Consider the following 27,127-nt stretch of genomic DNA (forward strand, 5'->3'; position numbering starts at 1 on the left):
TCTTGGACTCCTTGGATGGATAACTGAGTGAATAGATACATTAATATATAAAAGTACCAGAAGATTTTGAGGAACTGTGAATCAGTAACTCATTTCAGTTCTTTTTTTCGATAATTTCCTTTGTATCTCATCTTTATTCTTTCACTTTATTCAACTAAAGTTATTTTTGTCCTGATGCATACACGTTAAGTTTCAGAAATCATAAATCGGGAGATTTTCATACTCACGACTCTGTGGTTCATGTTAAACTAATATGATTTTTACAAAACTGCTTATCAAAGTCAAGTCAAAGTCAGCTTTATTGTCAAATATGCTAATATGCATGACATACAGCACAGATGAAATTACTGTCGTCTCGGACCCGGAATGCAAGGCACTTATAATGACTTTAACAAACATAATAAACATGAAAACACCAATTTGCCGGGAGAGGGGAGCCGCTGCGTGTTCACGCGCCGCCATCTTGGGAAAAACAAAAATAACAAATATGACAACACAAAGACACAGTCATTCATTCTTCAGGACTTGCTGTACCCTCTTTGTGATGACATGAAGCAGTTCTAGATGAAATCGGGGCTGTGAAGATGCTGCCCATTACAGGCGCAAAAAAAAAACAAAAAAAACACAATGGCCCCAGAGCTGTCCAGCGATGACAGTCAAATGGCTCCGACATTCCTCCCATTCAAAAACAGTACTGGCATATCCATGCTGCCGAAAAGGCGCAACCGCTCAGCGCAGTCTTCTCCTTGATGATTGTTGTGGCCAAAAATGCTGACAAACAATCCATATCCGTTCCACACGACGCACAACATAAAGTGACAAAAGAAAACACAAAAACAAGACAAAAACAACAAAAAAAAAAGCAAGGCTTATGAGAGCACTTGCTGACGGCTGTGTAACAAAGGGTACAGAAAGTGCTTAAGAATGAATGACTCTCTGTGTCTTTGTGCTTTCATATTATTTGTTATTTCGTTTTTTTTTTTGTTCTTTTGACTTCAAGACGGCGCCGCGAGAGTGGCTGCATTTCCAGCTGCTCATGTACAGTATTTTGTTTTTCTACTTTCATTCCTTTCACTACTTTGCTGCTGTGAAATGTAAATTTCTCCACTGTGATACTAATAAAGGCAAATCCAAATCCAAAAGTCTGAATTAGAAGTAAATAAAACACAAACATGCTTTCATTGTTTATTTATCAGAATCAGAATACCTTTATTCGTCCCACAATGGGGAAATTTATATATAATTTATAAATTCAATTAGTATAAAAATGTATTTTGTTTTTTGTTTCAGCTTACAAATGAACCGTCTGTATTGTGTCAATAGCTGTTTTATAAAGTGAGTACAGTATTGTGGTCAAAATCGGGAGTCTCCTGACCAAATCGTGAGATTTAACATGTATGCTGATGACTTTGGGTGAGAGACTCTGTTAAATTGCAATGCAAACAGCGCCACCTGGTGGTAAATTGCCGTCACGTTAATGCAGTGCCTCTATTGCCACAGAGAGTCTGCTCGCATTGATCCAGGGAGGTACAACCTTGTAACGCTTGTTCCTGGTTAAGAACATTTCAATCAAATCATTTACTTTCCAAGACTCGCTTTTGAAGGATGCTCAAAGCAAATCCATCTTAACGTTGACCGTTCCTGACTGTGTCCAGACTACTCAACGCATTTATAACTTGCATCGCCTGCGTCGCTGCGGTCTTTCGTCCGTTGACGAGACTGCAGGCATTTGCCGACACTCCCTAACGATTTGCCCAGAGTCATCAATTATGCAGGGCATCCTCGCGAGCGCCGAGCCAAGATAGCAGCAGCGGCTTGAGAAGTGGCGGCAGCGGCATCAATATGGCGACAGCCGCAGTTGACTCACACTCTTTGCTTCACCTGCATTTCTCCGGACGGCGTGCGGATTCTTGTTAAAGAGCTAGGAAGTAAGTAGTGAACACGTTTAAGGAGCTTTGTGTCATCGCTCGGTCGCCGCGCGGGACGCAGTTCTACTTTGGCCACTGTCTGCATCCCATTGCCGCAGAGCGCGCCCCCTTCTCAGCATCCTTCATGACTCCCACGGAGGAATGGCGCCGGCTCCCACGAAACTCTTGGTATTGCAGGACAATTACAATCACCTCGCTTGGAGTGTTTCCCGGCCACCCCTTTTCCTTTCTCGGCGATATAATGAGAGTCGGCATGTTGTTTGGGGTGTTGGCCTTGCATGTTTGGAGAGACATGACACTGATCCACGCAACATACGCAGATACAAAGTGTTATGAAACTTCTCCCATTTGCTGTAGTGACCCTCCTGTTTCTATTTCAGATGATGCCTTTCTATCGTTAGTTGTTATTTTGTTTGTTGCACCTCAGCACTCCATCTTTGCACCATTGCCCCCCTCCCCCACAAAAAAAAAAGATGCGTCTTTACTTTGGGAGTGCTCACAGCGACAGTGGCACCCTCCTTTTGTTCATTTCTCTCGCATGTGCTCCGCTGGGGTGTGGTAAATAGCTCTAAGGAGGATTATTTATAAATGTATGGTCTCTGCGGTGTGGAGCTGGTTCCGCTGATTTGGGCTGCTTTGAGTCATCAAGATATATTTGGTGTCCTATATGAGTTAGTGTGGTCCCATAGCAGCAATGTACTGTACTGTATGTACCACACTGCAGTAGGTCATTTTCGTTGAATGACACTACGCCATTATTCAATGTCTGTTTGGGTACTGATTAAAGATGAGGATATGGTTACTATCCTTGTCGAGGGGAGGAAAATATCCTAATGCTTCAGGTCATGTATGTTCATTCTCTGATGCTAAAAAGTTGGCTTCTGGTCCATGTATGAATTAAAATGCACCAATAACAGTGTGGATGGGAAGTTAGATGATGCATATCATTTTTAGCAGCTAGTCTTATTAGAGGATGCTGGACACATGCCTGCTAGAGTTGGGTAAAATACAGTGGTGTGATGCCTGAAGAAGTGAAGTGTGTGTCTGTGTGTGTGTGTGTGTGTGTGTGTGCGTGTGTGTGTGTGTGTGTGTGAGGGGGGAGGGGTGGGTAATTGATGGAAATGAACCGCACATTGCTTTAGTTATTATCTAATTATTTAGAAATGATGAAACGTTATAGAAGCTGTTGTAACTGTTTGGTTACATTTTTTTCACACATTCAGTGAAAACCAAGTTTCTTCTGGAATTCAATTTACTCATTCACTGCCAGACCATGTGCAAAAAAGTGTCCACTCCAGTACCAGGGTTTTTGTCATTGTCACTCAAATTTCCAGGACCCACAGAATATTGGGTTTCAGGACTTCATAAACATTCAATACAGCGTTAAAAACCTTGGACTCTCTAAGAGCTAGTTCCTAAATCATATGGTGGAGTTATATGAGCTTGAAATAAGGGCGGCTGTCCAAAATACAATGCGATATATACATATTGGTTGAAATAGCGCTTTAACAACACCTAAAGCTGGAACAAAATGCTAACATGGAAAAAAAAGAAATGCTGCCCCTTTGTGGAAAAGAAAAACATTGTCAGAGGCCATGGCCAGCGCTTTATCGGCACCCAAGCATGAAAAAACAAAACCCGAACAAATTTGGGAATGACGCTTGACGTCATATTTTCAATTCCCGAATAAATTCAGGAATGGCAGTGAATGAGTTAAACTGAGAAGTCTGAATAAAACGACATGTCTTTCTTATATGTTTTACATGTGCATACTAATCACTTCACTGTATTTTAATAAATATTGCCTTTGTGGCATATGAATTCAGCAGAAAAATCCAACTGTGTTTATCTATCACCGGGGCAGCCATTTTTCTTTGTACCACCGCTTGCTGCCGACTAAATATGACATCACAGTGCCCAAGTCACAAGTACACACACTCTTTTCTCAATCTTTTCACATGAGAAATGTGAAAAATATTTCGGATGATCAATATGTTAAATTCAATTTATAAAGGGATGAATACTTTATTCATACGTGAATTTCAATTTTCACTTAAAGGACAACCGACATCACCTTTTTGTTTCCTAACTGACATAAGAAAAACGTTTTATAGCATCTAAAATACCCAAAACTGATATTTTTATTCAAATGCAAAACACCAATAAAAATGACTTAAAGTGTCCAAAATCTGCAAAAAAAATTGGGCATTTTCAGAAAGTCCCGCCCCCAGTTCGTGACGTCACGCCAAGACTTGCTGGAGAATCAAAACAATGGCTTCAGATTCGGAGAAGATGCTTTCTTGTTACACATCCAGTTATGAATATGATTCAAATAGTTCTGAAGAGGAAAGCATACATGTTTGCAATCGATTAAAGAAGATCCACCGGGTCATTTTGAGGGATCAAGACTGATGTGTAGCGTCACAGAAAATGCAGAAGATGGTGCCAGAGCTCCGTTGGAAATGTTTCGATTTTTCAGCTTGGAATTTTTGTCAGCGAAAGTCAAAGACTTGTCTCGGTGTAACATACGATTCACCGTTGCGTTATTTATGTGTTTTCCTTCTAATTTCGCCATCACCACGGATCAACACAAAGTTTTCAGACCAAACAAAATACCGCAAAATGCATTGAGGTGATGCAAGGTAGGTGAGGGGCGTTCCTTCAGTGACGTCACGTACGTACTCGTCACCAACTCAAAAACAAGACTTCCGGAATATTCAGCGTGAGTCTTAAAATGTAAAATATAGCTATATGCGGTGGAATCTTTGTAAAATACGCTCAGTAGAAGTCATTTGAGGCGATTTTACAAATTATGGACACAACTTGTCCGGAGACGTCAGTTGTCCTTTAAGTTAGGAAGGCAAACCTCAAGTCCACAAGTTGAGTTAAATTTGCTCTTCACTGCTTGCGTTTTTTTTGTATTTTTTTTGGTGGTAGAAGCAATGAGAAATGACTGCAGGGAATGACAGATCAGCGTTTTATATTCTGGGCTGTGTGTGTGTGTGTGTGTGTGTGTGTGTGTGTGTGTGTGTGTGTGTGTGTGTGTCTGATTCAAGTGACTGTGGTGCATCTTTCTTTTTTGTACCAAATCGGGCCAGCTCCAATCGGTTGATAGGTAATTAAAGGAATTGGGGTGGGGGTGGGGTAGCGGAATGTAGTGGCTGTATGTCAAATGATGGAATGCAGACAGCGATGTGCATCTGTGTGTCTTTCCCCTGCACAAAGGACACAGCGGCACATCGACAAGCTTTTGGGAGACATACTCAGCAATTCTTTTTTTCTTAGTCGTCTCTGACCTACATGACTCGTAATACATTTTGCTTGAAGATTGATTTTTATTGATAAATCATTGTAAAGTTATCCATCTGCCCAGGTGGTCATCAAAAAAAGACAAAGGTCAAATCACATTGTGACGTGTCGTCCTCTGGACTAATGAGCGTATTGACGTTAAAAAAAGCGGCAGGCTACTAGCCCCTTTTCTTCCACAATGGTGTAAAGTTGCATAGCGTGCATACGCTGCCGGCCGCGCTTTTGCGTCTTCCTTGGAACACCTTGAAAGTAGATCAATAGGTGGAAGGATATTTGAAGGTTGTGCCAAAGGTTGGGTTACTTGAAGCGCGGTTCATTTCTCTTCCGGGTGGATGTGATGGTTGTCGAGTACTCACTGAACTGTAGGATCAATCTGCTTGTGGAACTTCCTTGTTGCAGATTGAATTTCAGGTCCTGCAACATTGCGTTTGTTTGGGGGGGAAAAAGCCTAATAAATGGCTCGTACTCCTGATCATCTCTTCCATGCTTATGAACTAAAGGTGTTAACCACATTTCTTGATTCAACAGTCAAGCCAAAGAGTGGAATACAGTACACCCCATGGCCTCTAGCTAGCTAACCAGCTAGCTAGTTTATTCATGATATAAGATACATTCATCCTCGGAGTGTGCTTCTCTCCAATAAAATATGCTCTTGTTACGTCTCACGCAAGCTTCCGCGAGCCATGTTGTGGTCGTCCTGAGCCCAGAACTGGTTATGTATATTTATTGTATAATACACAGAAAAATGATGTGGCACTGAGTGTCATTCAGTATGAATATTGTGTTTTGTGTTGTGGAATTAAAGCACCTCGCAGGGTTACAACAAGCTGTTTTCAACGTGATGATTAGATTAGATGAGACTATATTACATTTCACAGCGGCAAAAACAAAATACAGGAGCTGCTGTAAAGGCAGCCACTCGCTGCGCCATCTTGAAGTAAAAAAAAAAACAAAAACAATAACAAATAAGACATACGGTTTTCAATTTTAAGCACTTTTCTGCACCCTCTTTGTTGCATGACGCAGTTCTCGATAAAAGAAGAGAGAATCAAAGGATCCTTTTCACCAGTGGATCAAGGACGTCATGGTGAAATGTGCACGTCTGCTACAAACTAAATGTTGAAAGCAAACATGAAGCTGTAGCATCCATTGATGAAAATGGATTTTCCTACATCTCCTGTCCCACGTACTGTAAATCCGCTTCAATTCCAAGCCGCGACAGTTCCACGTATGCATCCGTTCCGATTCACGCTTATTGACAAAGTAGAGATTTTAGTTCACAACCCTGCTTATATTTTATTTTTAGTCAATTGTTCTATTTTTAAAAAATGCTTCTGTCTTTCAGTGCTGGATGTCTGTTATGGAAAACAAATAAAGAAGAAATAGCTGCAGGATGAAAACATGGCCGCACCCATTCTTGCACCCCCAGGACCTGACAGCTTCAAGAAGTTTACCCCGGAGTCGCTCGCTAACATCGAGAAGCGGATCACTGAAGAAAAGAACAAGAAACCAGCCAAGCCCAGGTCGGACAGCAGTCACCGTGACACGTCAGACGAGAATGAGCCCAAGCCCAACAGGGACTTGGAGGCGGGCAAGAGCCTGCCGCTCATCTACGGTGATATTCCAGCTGGCATGGTGGCCACACCGCTAGAGGATTTGGACCCCTTCTATGTCAACCAGAAAGTTAGTTCAGCACTCACACACACCAACATGTATTTATTTTATTTTTTTACACCCTAATGTAGCACAAAATAACTGCTGTATTGCGTGTGTATGCGTGTATTAACTAATTCAAAGTCAAAGTCAGCTTTATTGTCAAATGCTAATATGCATTTTTGCATATTTATTCGGGAATTGAAAATATGACGTAGGGCGCCATTCACGAATTTGTTTTGGTTTTTCATGCTTGGATGCAGATAAAGCGCTGGCCTCTGGCAGTGTTTTTTTTTTTCTTTTCGACAAGCGGGCACTATTTTCCTGTTTTCCATGTTAGCGCTTTGTTCCAGCTTCAGCTGTTGTTAAAGCAAAGCGTTAAAGGACAACCGACATCACTTTTTTGTTTCCTAACTGACATAAAAAAAACGTTTTATAGCATCTAAAATACCCAAAACATGCAGTATGATGTTTTTAGTCAAATGCAAAACACCAATAAAAATGATTTATTGTCCAAAATCTGCAAAAAATTGAGCTGCGAATTGGGCATTTTCAGAAAGTCCCGCCCCCAGTTCGTGACATCACGCCAAGACGTCTTGCATTGCTTGTGAATCAAAACAATGGCTTCAGATTCGGAGAATATGCTTTCTTGTTACACATCCAGTTATGAATATGATTCAAATAGTTCTGAAGAGGAAAGTATCAATGTTTGCAATCGATTAAAGAAGGTCTTCCGGGTCATTTTGAAGAATCAAGACTGATGTGTAGTGTCACAGAAAATGCAGAAGATGGCGCCAGAGCTTCATGGGAAATGGGTTTATTTTTCAGCTTGGAATTTTTGTCAGCGAATATCAAAGAGTTGTCTCGGTGTAACATGCAACGATTCAACATTGCGTTATTTATGTGTTTTCTTTCTAATTTCGCCATCATCACGGATCATCAACACGAAGTTTTCAGACCAAACAAAGTACCGCAAAATGCGTTGAGGTGATGCAAGGTATGTCCTTTCTCGGTCAGGGGCGTTCCTTCAGTGATGTGACGTGAAGACTCGTCATCAACTCAAAAACAAGACTTCCGGAATATTCAGCGCGAGTCTTAAAACGTAAAATATAGCTATATTCAGTGGAATCTTTGTAAAATACGCTCAGTATAGAAGTCATTTGAAGCTATTTTACAAACTATGGATACAACTTGTCCGGAGACGTCGTTTCAAGCTCAGATAACTCCAGATACATATAATTTAGGAATTAACTATTTTTTTTCTGATAAAAGAACAGAGTCTATGGTTTCTTATGCTGCATTGAATTTTTATGTAGTCCTCAAACTCAATATTTTGTGGGTCTTGGAATTCAAGTGACAAGTAACAAGACTGTGTCACATCTGCCCCACGTAAATCCGCTTCAATTCCAAGCCGCGACAGTTCCACATACGCGTCGGCGTTCTACGCTGAGGCTCCTTTCTTCTCATCGCGGGCTCCTCAAGCCATGCATCAAAGGGTGATTCAAGTCAAGATGAGAGCCAAATTCATTGTGCGGGTAGGTAGACATATAAAAATGTATTTCCCCTTCATGACAGAGCACCTAGAATGAATCTCTCTTAGGTAGAGTTCCAGTTCGAGCTCTTGTTAAGAAAACTAAGTCCTGACTTCAAAACATATACAAATACTTATTGGACCAGTTGCGCGGGTGTGGTTTCAAAAGATATTGTTTCATATTTCTCTATTTTTGCCGCTGACTTTTTCACACATATGTAGGCGGCAGGAACTTGGAAAGAAGCTGGCTTTTGTTAGCTTGAAGACTATTGGGTTTCACGCTCGACTCCTGCTGCAGATGAATAATGTGAAGGGAGCAGATTACTCAGGCTTCCAAAGTTGTTACCTGACCAAATCTGGTGAAAATAACTCTTTTAATTTAGTTTGCTCATTGAAATACTTCCATATGTAATTTTTTTTAAACCAGGAAAAATTTAAAGCGACGACTAAATGACTTGATGTGTAACTGTCACCGCGGCGGTGAAACAAAAATATACAGCCATATATAACATGTCGTTTCTACAAGAGGCTTTCAAATTAATGCAATTAAACTAAAACTGTAGCACCCGCCCCCCTCTCCCTTTGTTTTCATGCTTCCCCTGGGATGAACCCCCCCCACCCCCCTACCCCCTCTATACTTGACTGACAGTCGTCCTATCACTCTGTTTCTGTGTGCGAGTACAGTGAATGCGTGTGTGTCGCGGTCAGATGCAAGAAACCTGATCACAGCACTCGTGCATCACAAAGAGAGGAAGGGGGGGGGGGTGGCATTGGCGAGGACGAGAAATGCAGCGTTGCAGTTCTTTTTTCCCCCCCTGTGATGCCTCTTAGACTGCCTGGTCTTTTCAAACGCCTCATGTGATCAGGCTAAGCTAGCTCGGGTGGGATGGATGCGTTGGTATGGTGGTTTTTACTCGCAAGATTTGGATATCCGGAGTTCCAACAAGGCTCCCGTTTCGCTAATTGCGCTGTTTCCTGTGAATGTTGTGAGCATGTTACTTACAATATATGAAAATGTTTCATTTCGACTACCAGGTGGCACTGTAGGGCCCCGCCTACAGCTGCACAGGTGTTGGTCATTATAATCAGTGGCAGTTAAGTTTTGTTTGCTACTTTGGACCTTTTTGATCTGATGACTTTGTTGTTTGAGATTTTGTTCTCGCGGACTTAATTTAATGCGATTTGTCAAATACACCTTGATCCTCCCTCCTGCCTGCATTTTTGGAGCCACCATCACCACCACCTTGCAAAATGTATTTTACTCATGGTTTTGTTTACTACTTTGGACCTTTCTGTTCTGATGACTTTGTTGCTTGAGATTTTGTTCCTGCTGACTTGATTTAATGCTTTTTGTCATGTACACACTGCTCCTCTCTCCTGCCTGCATACTTGGGGTCCACCACCACCACCACCACCTTGCAAATTGGGACACAAAAATCGTCTCTTATACTGTCATACCTCTTTCACCTCTATTCTTTTTTTTCAGGGTGGAGTAAATTAGAGTAAGGGCCGGGGCTTTTGTGCTCTGTCTGAGTCCTCAGTCTCTGATGACACAGCATCCTGCCGCACTGAGTGAGGCAGGGATGGGGTGGTGTGTGTGTGTGTGTGTGTGTGTGTGTGTGTGTGTGTGTGTGTGTGTGTGTGTGTGTGTGTGTGTGTGTGTGTGTGTGTGTGTGTGTGTGTGCGTGCGCGCTTGTGACTGTAACTGCGTGCTAGGTGCTTGGTGTAACGAAGGAGGGTGGGGTTTTCCATCAAATTGTTCAGGTGAAGCTTTAGAAGGATGAACGTTTGGATCATTTGCAAGCATGGCGTGTATTCGGTCTGAGCGTCAGAAGCATCCATCTCTGCGTTTAAAGCATTCTTGGCTCACCATGTTGAATTTTTTTGCTGCCTGCGATATTGATTTAGGAACCGCTGTCAGCTACTCATGGCAGCATGGGCTCCAGTCCAGCTCATGTCGATGCTTTCCAATTCATAGTTGTGCAAAGCGGGCTTGCGTGGAAGTTATTTGCGCGCTGTTACTCTTTTGTGAAGGTCATCCGATGCCCCAAGTTACGATGAGCTAAACATACATGGACATTTTTCATAATTTCAAAAGATACCTATTGATGATGAATGTTAATAGGCAAAGTGGCTAACTGATTCTAAAAGCCTCAGGCCATGTTCCATCCATCCCTCATTTGACTCGTACCTCTCCACAGCTCCACATGTCCAGCTCCACACTTATCTCAGCCCCACCTTCTTTTTTTTTGGGGTGAGGGGTACCACTCTCCTGCTGTCCCACTTCACCTAAAAGCTTCTCAGCTTCTTGCAAGCTGCATTCTTCCCCACAAATTGTTCAATTGTCCCTTTATAATGAACGCCGCATGCAGAATTTAATTTGACTGCTTCGCACCAAATAAGGCTGACCGTGATTGACCTTCAGGGCTGTCTTTGTTGAATCTACATTCTTTAAACGAGATAAGTACAGAATTCATCACTTACAGACACTTAGCTCTAAATATTAGTGTCAAAGTCGTACAGTGTGGAAGGACAGGAGGACAACGCAACCTTGATGTCTTTTTGAGTATTGTGATGAAACTGCCTTAGGTACTTTAGCTTCATTATTTAAAAATCCAATTAATGCTTCTATTTAAAATGTTGCATTTGGAATAAAGTAGTTTTTTGTGTGGAATTCCAATAATTTTGTTTCTAAATACATGGCACAGTATGAAGATAATTGCTCAAAACGTGTGCAGGAGTGAACAGTATGTATAGGTACTCAATTGTGTAGATACAGTATGTACCTGCATTGTTTTTTTTTTTCATTTTTTTTTTTTTTTTTGTAGTGGGCGTTGCTTAAACAGTGTGGTGCATTTCCGCTTCAGGAAAACAATATTTTTCTCCCTCAGTGAGCGAATTTGTTCTTGTCTGTGGTTATCTGTCCAGATTGGCCGAAATAATTTCAATGAAATAACGTGAATACCAAAACAATGGTCTCACAAATATATTTATTTAATTACTTTTAGGAGTGGGGGGCGGTCACTTTCAGTCGTCAGTTTTCAGGTAATTGTTTACTCCACCATCTTGTTTTCCGAGATCTGAAGATTAAGACCTTTGCAGAAACTCCTCGTACAGATTTTTTAACATCTTTTTTATGTGTCGAAATGAGCTTTGGGATCACCGAAAGGCACCTTTATTAGACATTGACATATATACGTGTGAGCTTTCCACACCGTAACTTTTTACGAGTGTCGTCACTGTCCTCAGCGCCGAACCGTAAACCTAACCGCACCTGTCGGCCCAGCCACTTGAAAACAGCGGTGACAGCAGACGAATGAACGGGATTTCGGATCGCTGCCTCCCATTTCGGCTGCAATTAATTTGACATCCAAACTTGTAAGTGAGCGCATGTCCTCCACACTTCTCCTTTGTGACACCAGCTTCTTTTCCAGGTTCTTCACGCACAGTCCTTAATTCACACACACCAAGAACTATGCACTTCACCTTAAATTAAAAAAACAAACAAAATAAATACATAGATCAAACTCTTTATAGATATCGATTTATATAGTGCTTTAACAACACCTGAAGCTGTAACAAAGCGCTTAAACGTGGACAACTATCATATATAGGAAATAAAGCAGTCACAAAGATAGTAGAAAGCACCAGGGAGCAAAACTAAGATCAAGTCTGAATCATTCAGAGTCAAATACTAAATAAATAAATACATTGCAGGGGTTTCTGAAAAACTACAAAGGGTCCTTTGGCAACACATAATTCCTACTTATTTCAAACCGCTTTAAACACTTTAAGACAAAAATTAGTGCATCCAAAAGATAGGCTGCCAAATGAAAAACAAAGTAATGTAGTTTATTCAATACATTGTAAAAATGAAGATTGTAAAGAGCAATACATTGGGGAGACTAAACAAATTCTCAAAAAAAGACTATCAACATCGCAGGGATAATACTAGTGGGCCACAATCTCATAGTCTGATAAAGTCTAGTTTGGTGACGCCAAAGACTCTTATACATCCATTTCAGACATGGCCTTAGTCATAAGTCCATTGGCTCTCGCTGTTAGGTATCTTCCTGCTCATTTTAAACGTGCTCATTATTCATGTCTCCTTCCATGCACACACTGCATTTGCTTTGTCAGCAAAACTCTTCCTCTGACCTTTGGGGCACAGCGCGCACGCATGAATTTCGATTATGTGCTTTCATCTTGTGTTGATTGTGTGGACTATTATTTGTATCGTGTGCCTCGAGAGAAGTAGAGTATATAAAAGGTGACCAGAGAGGTGGTGGGATGTTATAAGCTGACATAAGTAAAACCCTATATTTGGTATTTTGGTTGCAGATTCGAGAAAAAAAGTTATTATTGTTCATTCACACAGCTCATCAGAGAATGTGATAGCTTTGCCTGCCTTTTGTCGTGAGTGTGAACAAAGTCGCATAACTCGTTCACTGTCAGAGATGCAAAAATGTGTCCACACTAGTGCTGGGGTTTTTGTCATTGTCACTCAAATTCCAGGACCCACAGGATATTGACTTTGAGGACAACATAAACATTCAATGCAGCGTAGGAAACATTAGACACTCTTCTTTCATCAGAAAAAAAGTGTTAATTCCTAAATTATATGGGTCTGGAGTTATATGAGCTTGAAATGAGGGTGGGTGTCCAAAATACAATGCGATACAGACATATTGGTTTATATAGTGCTTTAACAACAGCTGAAGCTGTAAGAAAGTGCTAACATGGAGAAAAAAAAGGAAATGCTGCTCTCTTGTGGAAAAAAAACATTGACAGAGGCCATGGCCAGAGCTTTAACGGCACCCAAGCATGAAAAAACAAAACCCGAACAAATTAGAGAATGGCGCTTTACATCATATTTTCAATTCCCAAATAAATTCGTGAATGGCAGTGAATGAGTTAAATAAACCATAAATCGCATTGAAACAAGGGAAATGCTGCCCCCTTATGGAAGGGAAAAACATGGCCATGCCAGTGCTTTATTGACACCCAAACAAGAAAAAAAAATGGGAATGGTGCTCTATGTCATATTTTCAATTCCTAAATAAATTAGTGAATGGCAGTGAATGAGTTAAAATGATTGAACTGCTGGTAGTGCGGCATGGGTCAAAAATCCAGATAGTGGCTGAAGGATTTTTGTCACCGTATGAAAATAAATCTATTCTTTCCTCACATTTAAACTTACCTTTTGTTTAAAACTACTCTCCTTTGTCGTAGCAGCTATTAGTGCTCAGTGTTTCACCCTTTGTTCCTTTGTCTTTGTAGAAGGCTTGATATCAGTGCTGTACTGATGAGCTCAAAAAGGACTTGAAATGACCCACTAGTCAGGACGCGCTCTGCTCCAGGGACCAAGAGAATCATCTGTCTTGTACTACTAATCAGCAGCCAAGGGGCACTGTTTTGTTGATGTGGCTGAATTCTTTGTCTTTAAATTTTATTCTGTACGTTTTTCCAAGATACAATAAACATGAACAACATAATTTTTTTGGGGGGAGTTGTGCTGGGAATTGAGGCTAGAACGGATTATGGGCCTTTTCATTCATTTCATTGTCAAAAGATGATTTGAGACAATAGTCTTATGTATTCCAATAGTAGTCAATTCAACTTTTGTCTCAGGTACCATTGCGATTGTTTTTTTTTTTCCTCAATTATTGTTCTAGAATGGTAATGTGCTTTTTAGTCCTGTCATAATGCACCCCAAAAACAAGCACGGTACCCAGCTCCACTTGGCCCGCTGCCGTTTATGGTTGGGGAGTGGTTTGCTGAGAGCATGGAGTCAGCAAATCTGCCACTGATCAATGACAGCATTTGCAACTCTCTTCCAGTAAAAGCTTTAAACCTGGGCCGAAGAGCCTCATTTGGCAAGCACGCAACAGAGCTTCACAAATGCCTTCGTTTCTTGCCTCTGTCACGGTGGAAGCACTGCAGGACTGATGCAAGTGGCACCTCTGTGCTGTGTTTGTGCCACGTCCTTTTCTAAAGCGGGGAGGGGGGCATTGCATCATATGCTGTTTTCTCACAGCAGCCATGGTAAAAACTAGGGAGAATACAATGTGTAAAGCGGTCACGTTGGAGGCATTCGGGTAAAAAAAATATCCATCATGAGAAATACATATACACACACACACTATAAACATGGCTTGTGTGTTGGGAAAAAAAAACATTTTGGGTTCAGGCAGGGGGTAATGATGCAGCAAGAGGCCCATGACTCAGACATCATCTCATGACGCAGTCAGCCAATCGTTCCTTTTGGGGGAAAAAATGTTGGACTTAAAGGACAACCGACGTCACTTTTTTGTTTCTTAACTGACATCAGAAAAACGTTTTATAGCATCTAAAATACCCAAAACACGCAGTATGATGTGTCCAAGTGTCCAAAATCTGCAAAAAATTGAGCTGCGAATCGGGCATTTTCAGAAAGTCCCGCCCCCAGTTCGTGACGTCACGCCAATACGTCTTGCATTGCGGCAGAATCAAAACAATGGCTTCAGATTCTGAGAATATGCTTTCTTGTTACACATCCAGTTATGAATATGATTCAAATAGTTCTGAAGAGGAACACATACATGTTTGCAATTGATTAAAGAATTTATTCCGTGCCATTATGAGGCAACATTGAGGGAAGATGTCTCAACGAAAAAGAGGCACAAAATGGCGACCTCCTGTGGCCACCTCCGTTTCCACAGGCTGATAAATTTCTTATATGGAGCTTGGACGCCCTCTTCTGGCGGCTTTTGGGTGCAACACGAGGTCCCCAGACCAAACAAGTACAGCAAAATACATTGACGTGATGGAAGAACCGCTACAATGCGTCTTTTTTTCGGTCAGGGGCGTTCCTTTCGTGACGTCACGTACGGACTCGTCACCAACTCAAAAACAAGACTTAATGAATATTCAGCGCGAGTCTTAAAACGTACAATATAGTTATATGCGGTGGACTCTTATTAAAATACACTCAGTAGAAGTCATTTGAAGCCATTTTACAAATTATGGACACAACTTGTCCGGATACGTCAGTTGTCCTTTAAATGTTGTAATACATTTGCCCAAATAACCACACTCATTATTTTTCTCTCTCCCTTCTTTCTACAGACATTCATAGTGCTAAACAAGGGGAAAACAATCTTCCGCTTCAGTGCCACGCCCTCCCTGTACATCATCAGCCCTTTTAATATATTCAGGCGAATAGCAATTAAGATTTTGATACATTCATATCCTTTCAAGGTCATGATTTTTGTTTTTTTTTGTTCGTGGCTTTAAATGCTTCATTTGCTCTTTGTTATAAGTTGATAGACACAAAGCACAAACCTGTGTTTATTGAGCCTTAATGCCTTGTCACATTATTCAGCATGATCATCATGTGCACCATTTTGACCAACTGTATATTCATGACATTTAGCGACCCACCAGAGTGGTCCAAACAAGTGGAGTAAGTACCACATTTCTTATTTTTACATTTTACAAAATACACTCTTTACCGTAACCTTTTTTTCTCTCTTTTTTCCTCTCCCTCCAGGTACACCTTCACTGGTATCTATACATTTGAGTCACTCACAAAAATTGTGGCCAGAGGTTTTGCCATAGATGGATTCACTTTTCTTCGAGATCCATGGAACTGGCTGGATTTCATGGTCATTTCAATGGCGTAAGTGTTACGACTTGTGAAGAAGGTTTTGGAGAAACAAATGTAGATACGATTTAGTTCCACTCAGGGAATAACACTATATTTTACTTTGAGATGTAATGACTTTTTTTTGTAAATGTGCTATTTACTTTTAACTCGGTCACTGCCAGACATGTGCAAAAATGTGTCCACTCCAGTGCCAGGCTTTTTTGTCATTGTCATTCAAATTCCAGGACCCACAGAAGATTGAATTGGAGGACTACATAAACATTCAATTCAACATAAAAAAACCATACACTCTCTTCTTTCATCAGAAAAAGAGTTAATTCCAAAATTATATGGGTGTGGAGTTATATGAGCTTGAAATGAGGGTGTTTGTCCAAAATACAATGCAATACATCCATACATATTGGTTTATATAGTGCTTTAACAACAGCTGAAGCTGTAAGAAAGCGCTAACATGGAAAAAAAGGAAATGCTGCTCCCTTGTGGAAAAAAAAACATTGACAGAGGCCATGGCCAGAGCTTTAACGGCACCCAAGCATGAAAAAACAAAACCCGGACAAATTCGAGAATGGCGCTTTACATCATATTTTCAATTCCCAAATAAATTTGTGAATGGCAGTGAATGAGTTAAATAAACCATAAATCGCAGGCGTCAAACTCAGTGCCCGGGTCCCAGATGTGGCCCGCCACATCATTTTATGTGGCTCGCCAAAGCAAATCATCCGCATCCACTTCCACGATCCTTCCTTGCCTCTGTACCGAAATGTCAAATTGTCCGACGTGATAAATAACGGTGACATTTTGCAATTATTTTTTTGACCTAGTTTGACCTCTTGGCTGTGCCTTACACGGTGATACCTTGGCCTACTAACTTAATTGGTTCCCAGACAGAGTGTGTAGGGCGAAAAGTGTGTATACCAAAAATTAATTTCCCATAAGAAACCATTAAAATGACAATATCCCGTTCCCAGGTCCCCATAAAACATAATTTTCTAATTTTCTAAGCCTTAAAACTACACAAAATATACCTTATTTTATATATAATTAATGTGCTATGGTATTATCATTAAAGAAATAAACTGTACTTTATAATAAAGTCGTTTTATTTACCTTTGTGATGGTCGTTGATGGCTTGATGGAATGGAGTGGCCGGTTTCCTCAGCATTAAACACTTCATAAAGAACGTAAGCTTCTTTCACCACCTTGAGGAATGATCCCATGTAGGTGCTTTCTCTGTGATAATTTTATCTAGTTCCTCATCAATTGTGTTTTGTTTAACTGGGTTGATAGCTTTTTACATCAAGTGTATATAGGGCTTGTGCGGGTTGTTTGTGGCGCCTGATTGATGGGATATTTTAACCTTCCAGTCTACACTCTGCCTTTGAACTATCAAAGTTGAAACTCTCTCACTGTCGTCTGCCTGACGCTTTAATTTGTAAACCACCCCCCTCACTGCTGCGTTCTTGACCAATCATGTGGCTTTAACCGAAGACTGGGGGCAGGGAATAGAGGACAAAAACAGTTGGCTGCCATTTTGTTGTTAGCATAACGGGCTCGTTCGCGAACGACACATCACTCATTGAGGCAGCTCCGTGTACGAAAAAAATTCCTATGCCAAGGTAAAGTTCGTATGCCAAGGTAAAATCTTCATAAATGTAACGTTCATAAACCGAAAAGTTCGTAAGCCAAGGGGTTCGTAAACAGAGGTATCACTGTACATCGGAAAATACGGTATATATTATATTTGGACAACTTTTTTCATTCATTGAAGGTGCGCCTTATAGTCCAATGCGCCTTGTATATGGGAAATGTTTGAAAATACACAATTTATTAAGGGTGCACCTTATACACCGGAAAATACGGTAACTTTTCAGCCAATTTCCCTCACTCTGTTATGATTTAATGGGGGACAGTGCGCTTTTGTTCGTCCCAATTTTTCCGCTTGTAAAAATATTCTTTTCGGGACTTTGGCCCTGGCGGCCAAATAATGCTCGGCGCTTATGATGTGAATATTCTCTGTGGTTCCAGTCTTTGGGACGAGTGCTGAGTGCCTGTGTCTGATCCACCTTGCAGGTATATAACAGAGTTTGTAAACCTAGGCAATGTGTCAGCTCTGCGTACATTCAGGGTTCTGAGGGCTTTGAAAACAATATCGGTTATCCCAGGTAAGACAGACCAGGTGTTTGTGTGGGCGGGAGGGCGAGTCGCCGGGTTGATGTTCGCTGTGGTTTTTGTTTGGGTGCCTCTCCTTTTCTCTTGCTCGTCTCGCCTTCCTCCTCAATCCGAGTTGGACCGGGCGTCTCTCTCCCTTTCACTTTCCTTCTTTCTTTCACGCTGTGGTGTCCCCTTCCCGGTCCTCGATGGTGGTGGTGATGCTGTCGTGCTCCTGCACGTCCATGCGTGCGTGTCGTTTTGGTGTGTTGTGTGTTGTGTGTCATGGAGTTCTGCTCTTTGTGTCGTCCTACCTCATTACAGATATATAACAGAGTTTGTGGACCTTGGGAATGTGTCGGCCCTCCGAACGTTCAGGGTTCTCCGAGCATTGAAAACTATTTCTGTCATTCCAGGTGAGATTCCCATTTAAACACTAAGGCTGAGCTTAGCTATTAGCCATCTTCATGTTCGCATTCTTTTATTTATGAGAGGTGAATGTAATGACTTTTGGATAGGTTTTTTTTTTTATAAATCAAAAATGGTCGTAATACATTTTTGATAGGCTTAGCAGTCTACTGGCAGTCGGATCATTTTAACACCAATGTGGGATTTCCAATGTTAATCTCATCTTGGGTGGCCTGGGGACCATTTCTGATGACTAGAAATGTTGTGCCCTGGGAATAACAGTTTCCTTTGACCTATTGTGACGGCGCTGTTCAGTTGAAATGTACAGTATTCTTCCCGTATTTTCTTTTCTTCTTCTATTTTTTCTTTTTCTTTTTTTAACCTTCTTCCCAAAGACCATGACATTCCTTGAGACTGCCAAGCCTAATTGTGACTGCAGATCAATGCTGCATGATGCTTGGAGACAAGTGCTTTTTACAGGTTTGGCTTCAACAGCAATAACTGAGCTATTTCCAAGACAACAAACCGTTTTTTTTTCCAGACTCTTTTTTTTTAAAATGTCATGACAGATGAGATGAATTCAGCATGAGGCAAACACACACACACACACACACATATACAGTGCATATATGAAGTTTACATACCCCTTGTTCTAATGCCAGGATAAATCACTTCAAACCCCCCCACCCACCTACAGGTATCATGTAATCACTGAATTGCACGACTCAATTATAATTAAAAAAAAAATTGAAATCCTCTCTCAAAATTTTACACAAATGTGCACGTCTTCTTATAACTGAGGGATGTAGTCAATCACATAAATGCATTGCATGTACACCAGGGGTCAGAATTGATGACTCCTGTCTTTATTGGCATATTTAATACTTTGAAAATGACTTTGTACCCTTCTCTTGACTGCTACGTTTAAACATTAAGATCCGTGCCATGCTGTCGAACATCTTTGTGGACAATAGCTTGTGTTATAAGACGCTATCAAAATGTCAGAAAAAAAAGCCTTCTAGAACATCCTGACTTTATATGGAGGTAGAAAAAAGCCTACTAGAACACCCCAACTTTATGTGAGGGTTAACTTATTCACTGGCAGCTATGTGTAAAAATGTGTCCACTCCAGTACCAGGTTTTTTGTTATTGTCACTCGAATTCCAGGATCCACAGAGACTATGTAAACATTCAATACAGCGTAAGAAACCGCCTTAGATTATCTTCTTTCATCAGAAAAAGAGTTAATTCCTAAATTATACGGGTCTGGAGTTATATAAGCTTGAAACGAGGGTGGCTGTCCAAAATACAATGCAATACTTACATGTTGGTTTTTATAGTGCTTTAACAACAGCTGAAAGCTGGAACAAAGCTAACATAGAAAACAAAGGAAATGCTGCCCCTTGTGGAATGGAAAAACACGAATGGAATGGAAATGGCCCTCTACGTCATATTTTCAATTCCCGAATAAATTCGTGACTGGCAGTGAATGTGTTAAATAAAGCTTATGATCTCAGATGTTTAATTTCATTTTATTACTGGATTGGAAAGGTTAAATGTCACATCAATGGTGGAAAATGTTTTGAAATATCATTCAACCTGGCATTTGAATAAGTGGATGTCGTCTTTTTTTTTACATCCACTGTATATCAATGGTGGACTCAGCAAAATCAGCCTACAGCCTCTGCATGACTGTGAAGAATTTGTGGAAGGCACATTCCTAATTCCACTTTTACAGACGGATGACACACAGTGAGCATCTTCAGCCTTGGCGTTTAAATGACCTGCATGACACCTTGTCATTGCTCCTCCTCGCCTTTCTTCTCTTTCTCGTCTTCACCTCCTGCTGTGCCACCCCCTGCTCCCCCACCCTGGCTGTGAATGTGAATAGAGTTTATTTTTGTTGACTTGCAACTCGATAGGGATGTTTCCTAATATGATACACTGATTTATTTGCCCCATTGACCGCCATCAACCCGGTCAGTAATTCAAATGACATTCAGCGACGGCTGATGTTTAACAAAAGGATTGTGGCTTATTCAAATTCTCAATGTTGACCATTGAGTTAAGACGATTACAAGTTTGCCTTGAGGAAACATCCCCAAGAGCTGTAGTCATTCGGTTTAGATGTTTTTAACCTGAAAGCAACTGAATACTGTCGATGACTGTCGAAACACATGTTCTGTTTTGTTTGCGAGAGTGCACCAAGTTTATTATATTGAATGAAAACCAACAAAATAACAGACTGAAAGTAATATAAAGATATAAAAATAAGTAAAATAAAATAACATATATATATATATATATATATATATATATATATATATATATATATATATATATATATATATATATATATATATATATATATACACATACACAGTAAAGTCTCGTTATATCGATATCGGATATATCGATAGTCCCGGTTATATCGATACTATTTCTATGCACGCACGGAGAAAATTACATGCAAACAGGCTCGGATATATCGATAGTCCCGGTTATATCGGTATTTTTCGGACTCCCTTGAATATCGATATAACGAGACTTTACTGTATATATATATATATATATATATATATATATATATATATATATATATATATATATATATATATATATTTATTTATTAAATCAAGTGAAGTAAAGCTAATTCTAATAAAAGTGACATTGTTTTATTTTGATATTGCTTTACTTCCATCCAAAAAGAGTCAAGATCAAACTGTCAATTGAGAATTGACTTTTTTAGTTTTCTCTTTTACACAATACTTAGTGATTGTTTTAGCATTCAATTTATCTCCACTCAGAAAATATTCAATGTATTATAAGGCAAAAAAAAACCAAAAGTAAAAGTTAAACATAAAAAAATGAATACAAACTAACAAATCGACTCAAAAAATGAAGACAAAAAACATCAAAATTAAAAAAATGAGAATGGAAAAAAACAACACTTATCACAACACTTGTCATATTTATAAAATAATATGTGCTAAAGACAATTTCTTGAAAGAAATTGGATATTTTGAGAGGCAAGACTGCATGCGGTCACACATGCTTTGAAATATTAAGCCCGCAAGCTGCCAACACACCCACAGGCTACACTTTTATTGTTCTGTTTTTATTATTTATGGTTACAAATCAAAGATTTCCATGTTGGATCCTAAACAAGATTCTGTGCTTCCGATATCCTCTCTGTTGTTGCAGCCCTGCTTCATTCCAGTCGAGCGGCTTTTTTTTGACAAAAAAAAAAACAACAACAACGCATAACTTGGTACCTTCTTAACATTCTTGTTAAGTGATCAAAATCTAGTGTTCTTTACATTTGACTTCCATCAAGGATGTGGAGCTTTCGTGTCGGTGTTGTGGAAATAAGAGTGGACCCAAATGTAGCAAACGCAAGGCAGGGAACCTGGCTGGGGGCGGTGGAGTCTGATTGGTTGTTACAAAGAACAGGGCTGACAAGAACATGAGAGACAAAAAAATTAAAATATGTCAACCAAAAAAGTAGCCAAAACATAAAAGGACACAGGAAACAACAAATAAACAAATGCATAAATGCATAAATACATAAGTAGATAAATAAATAAATAGAAAAATACATAAATAAATACATAAAAATAAGTACACAATTACATAAATAAATACATAAATAAATAATATTACAGACTACAAAGTGCGGAGCAAAGTTCTTTGCAATCGACAACAAAAATATCAAATTAAACACAGAGGTAAGAAAAATAATTGAAATAGTGTTGTCTTTGATAATTGTGCAGTTGTTTTTCAGGAACACAAGGAATGCGCGATGAGTTTGAATGAAACATAATAAAAGAAAAGGAAATTAGGGGACGACTTGAACAAGAGTATAATCGGATCTTAAATTCATGATTTTCAATCTACTCCACACGATACGAAATGATCGCCACATTTTGGTCACAAGCTTTTGCAATTTGACGAACATGGAATTCTAAATGTGCTCATGGGTAAGTATTGTTCTAAAACTCAATGTAAATATATTGTAATTAAGATACAGCTATGCACCTTCTAGCGTGACTCCATTTGGACTAGATGGAACTCTTAGTGTCTCACATTGAGGCAGCGCATTGGGAAGAACACCCCTCTACACTTCATAAACTGTATTTATTTGACTTTGACTCACTCCTAGACGTTAAAATGTTCAGGTATTTTTAATATGAGCAAAAGCTTGCATAAACTGGGTGACGTCATTACAGCACTGTTGCGTTCAGGTCAACCATGAAAAATTGACAATTAGCTTAATGGCCAGTGATAATACATTTTCATAACCGAAATATGGCCCTATTTAATTTCACATGAAGTGGTGATTTAAATCAGTCCACACCCCCAAAAGAAGAAAAAAAAACTACAGTTTTAGGCACCCATCTGTAATTGTAATCAGTCAGTGAATATGCATAATTTCCATTCGATTCTCAGAACAAAAATGCGTGACTATTGTGGTTGCGCTTAATGACAGCATACATGACACGTTTCCATGACTACATTGATAAAAAAGCCACAACTGTTCAAAAGAGCATTTTACTTTATGTAATTTGTATGAGGCTTTTATTTCATTTCTGTGTTTTTTTTTTCTTTTGGGTTTTTTTTAATGTCAGTGTACTTGTGCAGACGTGTGTATGCGTGTTTTTGTTTGTGTCTTACCAGGCCTAAAGACCATTGTGGGCGCCCTGATCCAATCTGTGAAGAAACTCTCCGACGTGATGATCCTGACTGTTTTCTGCCTCAGTGTTTTTGCTCTGATTGGCCTGCAGCTCTTCATGGGGAACTTGCGGCAAAAATGTGTCTTTTGGCCTGTCAATACGACCAACATGTACCTGAACAACGGCTCCAAAGGCTTTGACTGGGATGAATACATTATGAATGATAGTGAGTCGCCATGCTGCTGATACTTCATGAAATAGTACAACAAAATAGCCGATGCTTTCTTTTTTTTTCTCTTGAATATTATTATCCCATTTGACTTGTAATTCATGACGGAATTTTATGTTTTTATCTTCCCACAGCTAACTTCTACTTTTACCCAGGTCAGGGTGATGCACTATTATGTGGTAATAGTTCGGACTCGGGGTAAGTTGGTATTTTCATTTATATTTGAAACATCGATTTAGATTATAAGTGAAATTATAAGATAAGAAAGCCTTTAATAGTCCCACATTGGGGAAATTTGCAATTTCTGCCTTTGGAAAGAATTTCTTTTACCCAAGAGCTGTTAATGTAACTATTGTCTATTGTGTTTGTGTTTTAGACTGCGGGGGAAGTACTCTGTCAGTTGTTCCCAATTGTTTTAGCAATACATTGAAATACTCAAACATTCAAAGGACTTCTATTTGATGTCTCTGTGCACACGGTTCTTGCAATGTTAAGATCCTTCATGCATTTGTTTTCCCGCGCTTCCCTTTCAGCCGATGTCCTGAAGGCTTTACATGTATGAAAGCTGGAAGGAATCCCAACTATGGTTACACCAGCTTTGACAGCTTTGGATGGGCCTTCCTCACCCTATTTCGTCTGATGACCCAAGACTTCTGGGAAAATCTCTACATGCTGGTAATAAATCAGGCTTCTGTTCCCACACAGTGATGGAAATATAAGCATGAAGCGTTGTCTGTCAAAAAATGTGCCCTGTGAATGATTTGCGACGAAACAGGGCTGCCATGGTTTTATCAAGGTCTCCACAGATCAAAGTTGCAATGTGTTTTGCTCCTTTTGTACTAGAAAAAAACTAATCTGAAATGGATTTTTTAATACTGCTCTGTTGCTCCAGATTTCCTTTTTTTGACAATGCTTTTAAAAAGAAAATTGTGTACGTGTGACTGAGAGGATGCTCAAACACACAGACATCTGTTTTGAAACATTTAAATCTTTGTCTGTGTTTTGTGTTAGACTCTGCGAGCGGCAGGCAAGACCTACATGATCTTCTTTGTGCTGGTCATCTTTGTGGGCTCCTTCTATCTTGTCAATCTCATTTTGGCTGTGGTGGCCATGGCCTACGAGGAGCAGAACCAAGCCACCATTGAAGAAGCTGAGCAAAAGGAAGCCGAATTCAAAGCCATGCTGGAGCAGCTCAAAAAGCAGCAGGAAGAAACACAGGTTGGAACGGAATGATGTCTTGTGCGCCTCTGATGAGATCCATAGTTGACGTGCATCTTGGATTTCCTTCTTCTTTTTTTTTATCCCATTCAGGCGGCGGCCATGGTAACCTCAGCAGGCACTGTATCAGAAGTCGCTTTGGAGGATGAGGGAGGCGGTCATTTGTCCCGTAGTTCTTCTGAAGTCTCCAAGTTGAGTTCCAAGAGTGCCAAGGAGCGTCGAAATCGCAAGAAGAAATGGCGCCAGAAAGAGCAGGAGAAAGAGAAAGGGGACAGCGAGAAGGTTGTCAAGTCTGAGTCTGATGACGGCAGCAAGAGAAGTACCCTTCGTTTCCCGGGAAGCCGGCTCGGCAGGAAGACGTCGATCATGAACCAGGTAAAGTACAAAGCCAAATAAATATTTAGCGAACATTGCACGATCGAATGAATGTCAAGACAAGAGAAACCTTTTCCTCGATGGACCACTCCTGTATGACTAAGAGCCTACACAGACGAATCAATGCATGGTTCGATGCTAGTGAATGAACCTATGTCAGAGATGTTCGATCGGACACTGTGGACGAAGGCTCAGACCCAGAGAGATTGTCTTTACTGCCGGCAGGAGACGCAGCCATTCATGACAGACGTCTGAGTATATGCAAATTAAAGTGATACATTAGTAAAACATAGTTTTCTTGATTAGAATACCACACCTCTTGAGTTCTAAGCACGAACAGATGTAAGCAATAAAACATTATCTTTTCCATGAACTGATACATTTGTAACCTGGCTAATGAGCTCTTCCCGTGAAGGAGTTTCAAGTCCTAAATTACTCCTGTGATAAGGAGTTTCCCAAGTCCTAAATTCTGTCCAAGGCCAGGAAGATGACAGTTTAACAAGCTGTGTCTGTTGACCTCAAATTGACCCCAGGTTGTCTGTGCTTCAATTGTGTATTCGAGTCACACATGTTGACTAATCATATAACAGCATGAAACTTTTAAATATGATAACTTTTTATTCTGTCTAATCTCTTTCACCCTAGCATGATTTAATACACGGCACGGGTTTATACATAGCGTTTACTTCTTTGATTATAATTTTGTGTTCGTGAGGAACTGCAACCGCCCTCCTCAACCTTTCCTTTTTTCAAAAATGCACATTGAAGGACTTCCGCCCGTCTGTCTGTTCCTCTCCAGTCACTGCTGAGCATCCCGGGCTCACCCTTCATGTCACGCCACAACAGCCGCAGCAGCATCTTCAGCTTCAAAGGCCGCTCCAAGGACATGGGCTCGGAAAACGAGTTTGCCGACGACGAGCACAGTACGGTGGAAGAGAGTGAGGACCGCCGGGGTTCCCTGTTCATCCCTTTCCGGCGAAACAGCTACAGTGGCTACAGTCAAGGCTCTTCACGCATCCACCCGCTGGCGCCTCATTCGGGAGGAAAGAGAAGCAGCACGGTGGACTGCAATGGCGTGGTGTCTCTCATCGGCCCGGGGCCCGGCAGACGGCTCCTGCCTGAGGTGAAAATAGATAAGGCAGCCACTGATGACAGTGTAAGGACGTCCAAGGGACACCAATACGGTTTAGGCATGATGGTGGCGACCTCGGCCTCCGCGGCTTCTCCTTCACAACCTTCTTTCCCCATGGCGATTGCTGTGCTCTCTCTCCTGAATTCTATAGTTTCCTTTTTTACCACTTCCAACCTGTGATTCTATATACAATATATTCAAATCTCTCTACCTGTCATAGAACCTTTTTTATTGAAGAGCCAGAATTATGAAGAGCTACTGTATGGTAGCTTTTGGCTAGTGTGGTGGTTCACACTGCTGAAATAGCTTGTCAAATAAGCGGCAGAGTCAGCCCAGCAAGCTAAAGATGGCTGAGCTGTAAAACCTGTAACAAGGTTGTCAAGTTGGGTAAAATGTACATTGGTGTCTGTCTGCATCAGAAAGTGCTATACAGCCCAGAGTTTCCAAAATAACTTCAACGAGGAAAGGCCATGAAGGTCCTTGGGAATTCTATCATGAGCAATTGGTGTTTGTTTTTGACGTCATTGCATAGCAAAAATAGGGTGTGTGTCTAGCCTGTTACCAAGAAAGACTCTCATTCATTCATTGTTAAAGACGTATCGAAAGAAGAAAAAAACGTCAACCTCAGCACTGAATTAATGGTTATTTTTGTTCCTCAATTGTTGAGAGGAAATCTCGTCAAATGCTGAGCTTACGCCGCAGTCATCGTAAATGCAGGGAGCATCGTTCCTCAGCTGACTTCATCCTTAGTTGTAGCGTCTTTCCTGGTTTGAGGTCATGCTCGTTCAATCCATCTCTTTTGAGCTCTGTCTCCTTCCCTTCTTTCCCTTCCTGCTCTCCTCTTGTTTCTTCGGCAGTCTCATTACATTTTCCTC

General features: G+C 40.5%; 1 protein-coding gene across 3 annotated transcripts in view; it reads left to right on the forward strand.

The window, feature by feature from the left end:
- The first annotated feature begins 1,238 nt into the window (after window positions 1-1,238).
- Window positions 1,239-27,127, forward strand: part of LOC148890252 (sodium channel protein type 8 subunit alpha-like) — a 42,919-nt gene continuing 17,030 nt past the window's right edge. Inside the window, exons 1-12 of one of the 3 annotated variants that reach the window (XM_089011119.1) lie at window positions 1,239-1,928; window positions 6,583-6,920; window positions 15,529-15,646; window positions 15,775-15,865; window positions 15,953-16,081; window positions 18,140-18,231; window positions 23,303-23,524; window positions 23,662-23,725; window positions 24,061-24,202; window positions 24,539-24,745; window positions 24,839-25,120; window positions 25,920-26,276. In XM_089011119.1, the coding sequence (XP_088867245.1) occupies window positions 6,639-6,920; window positions 15,529-15,646; window positions 15,775-15,865; window positions 15,953-16,081; window positions 18,140-18,231; window positions 23,303-23,524; window positions 23,662-23,725; window positions 24,061-24,202; window positions 24,539-24,745; window positions 24,839-25,120; window positions 25,920-26,276 (1,986 nt within the window). In that variant the 5' untranslated portion in view covers window positions 1,239-1,928; window positions 6,583-6,638. Of the gene's footprint in view, window positions 1,929-6,582; window positions 6,921-15,528; window positions 15,647-15,774; window positions 15,866-15,952; window positions 16,082-18,139; window positions 18,232-18,541; window positions 18,634-23,302; window positions 23,525-23,661; window positions 23,726-24,060; window positions 24,203-24,538; window positions 24,746-24,838; window positions 25,121-25,919; window positions 26,277-27,127 lie in introns of all 3 variants that reach the window. The other 2 variants (XM_089011117.1, XM_089011118.1) reach the window with 2 other exon arrangements.

The sequence above is a fragment of the Hippocampus bargibanti genome, linkage group LG12 (assembly GCF_051943395.1).
Source record: "Hippocampus bargibanti isolate YZ-2025 linkage group LG12, ASM5194339v1, whole genome shotgun sequence".
Classification (NCBI taxonomy): domain Eukaryota; kingdom Metazoa; phylum Chordata; class Actinopteri; order Syngnathiformes; family Syngnathidae; genus Hippocampus; species Hippocampus bargibanti.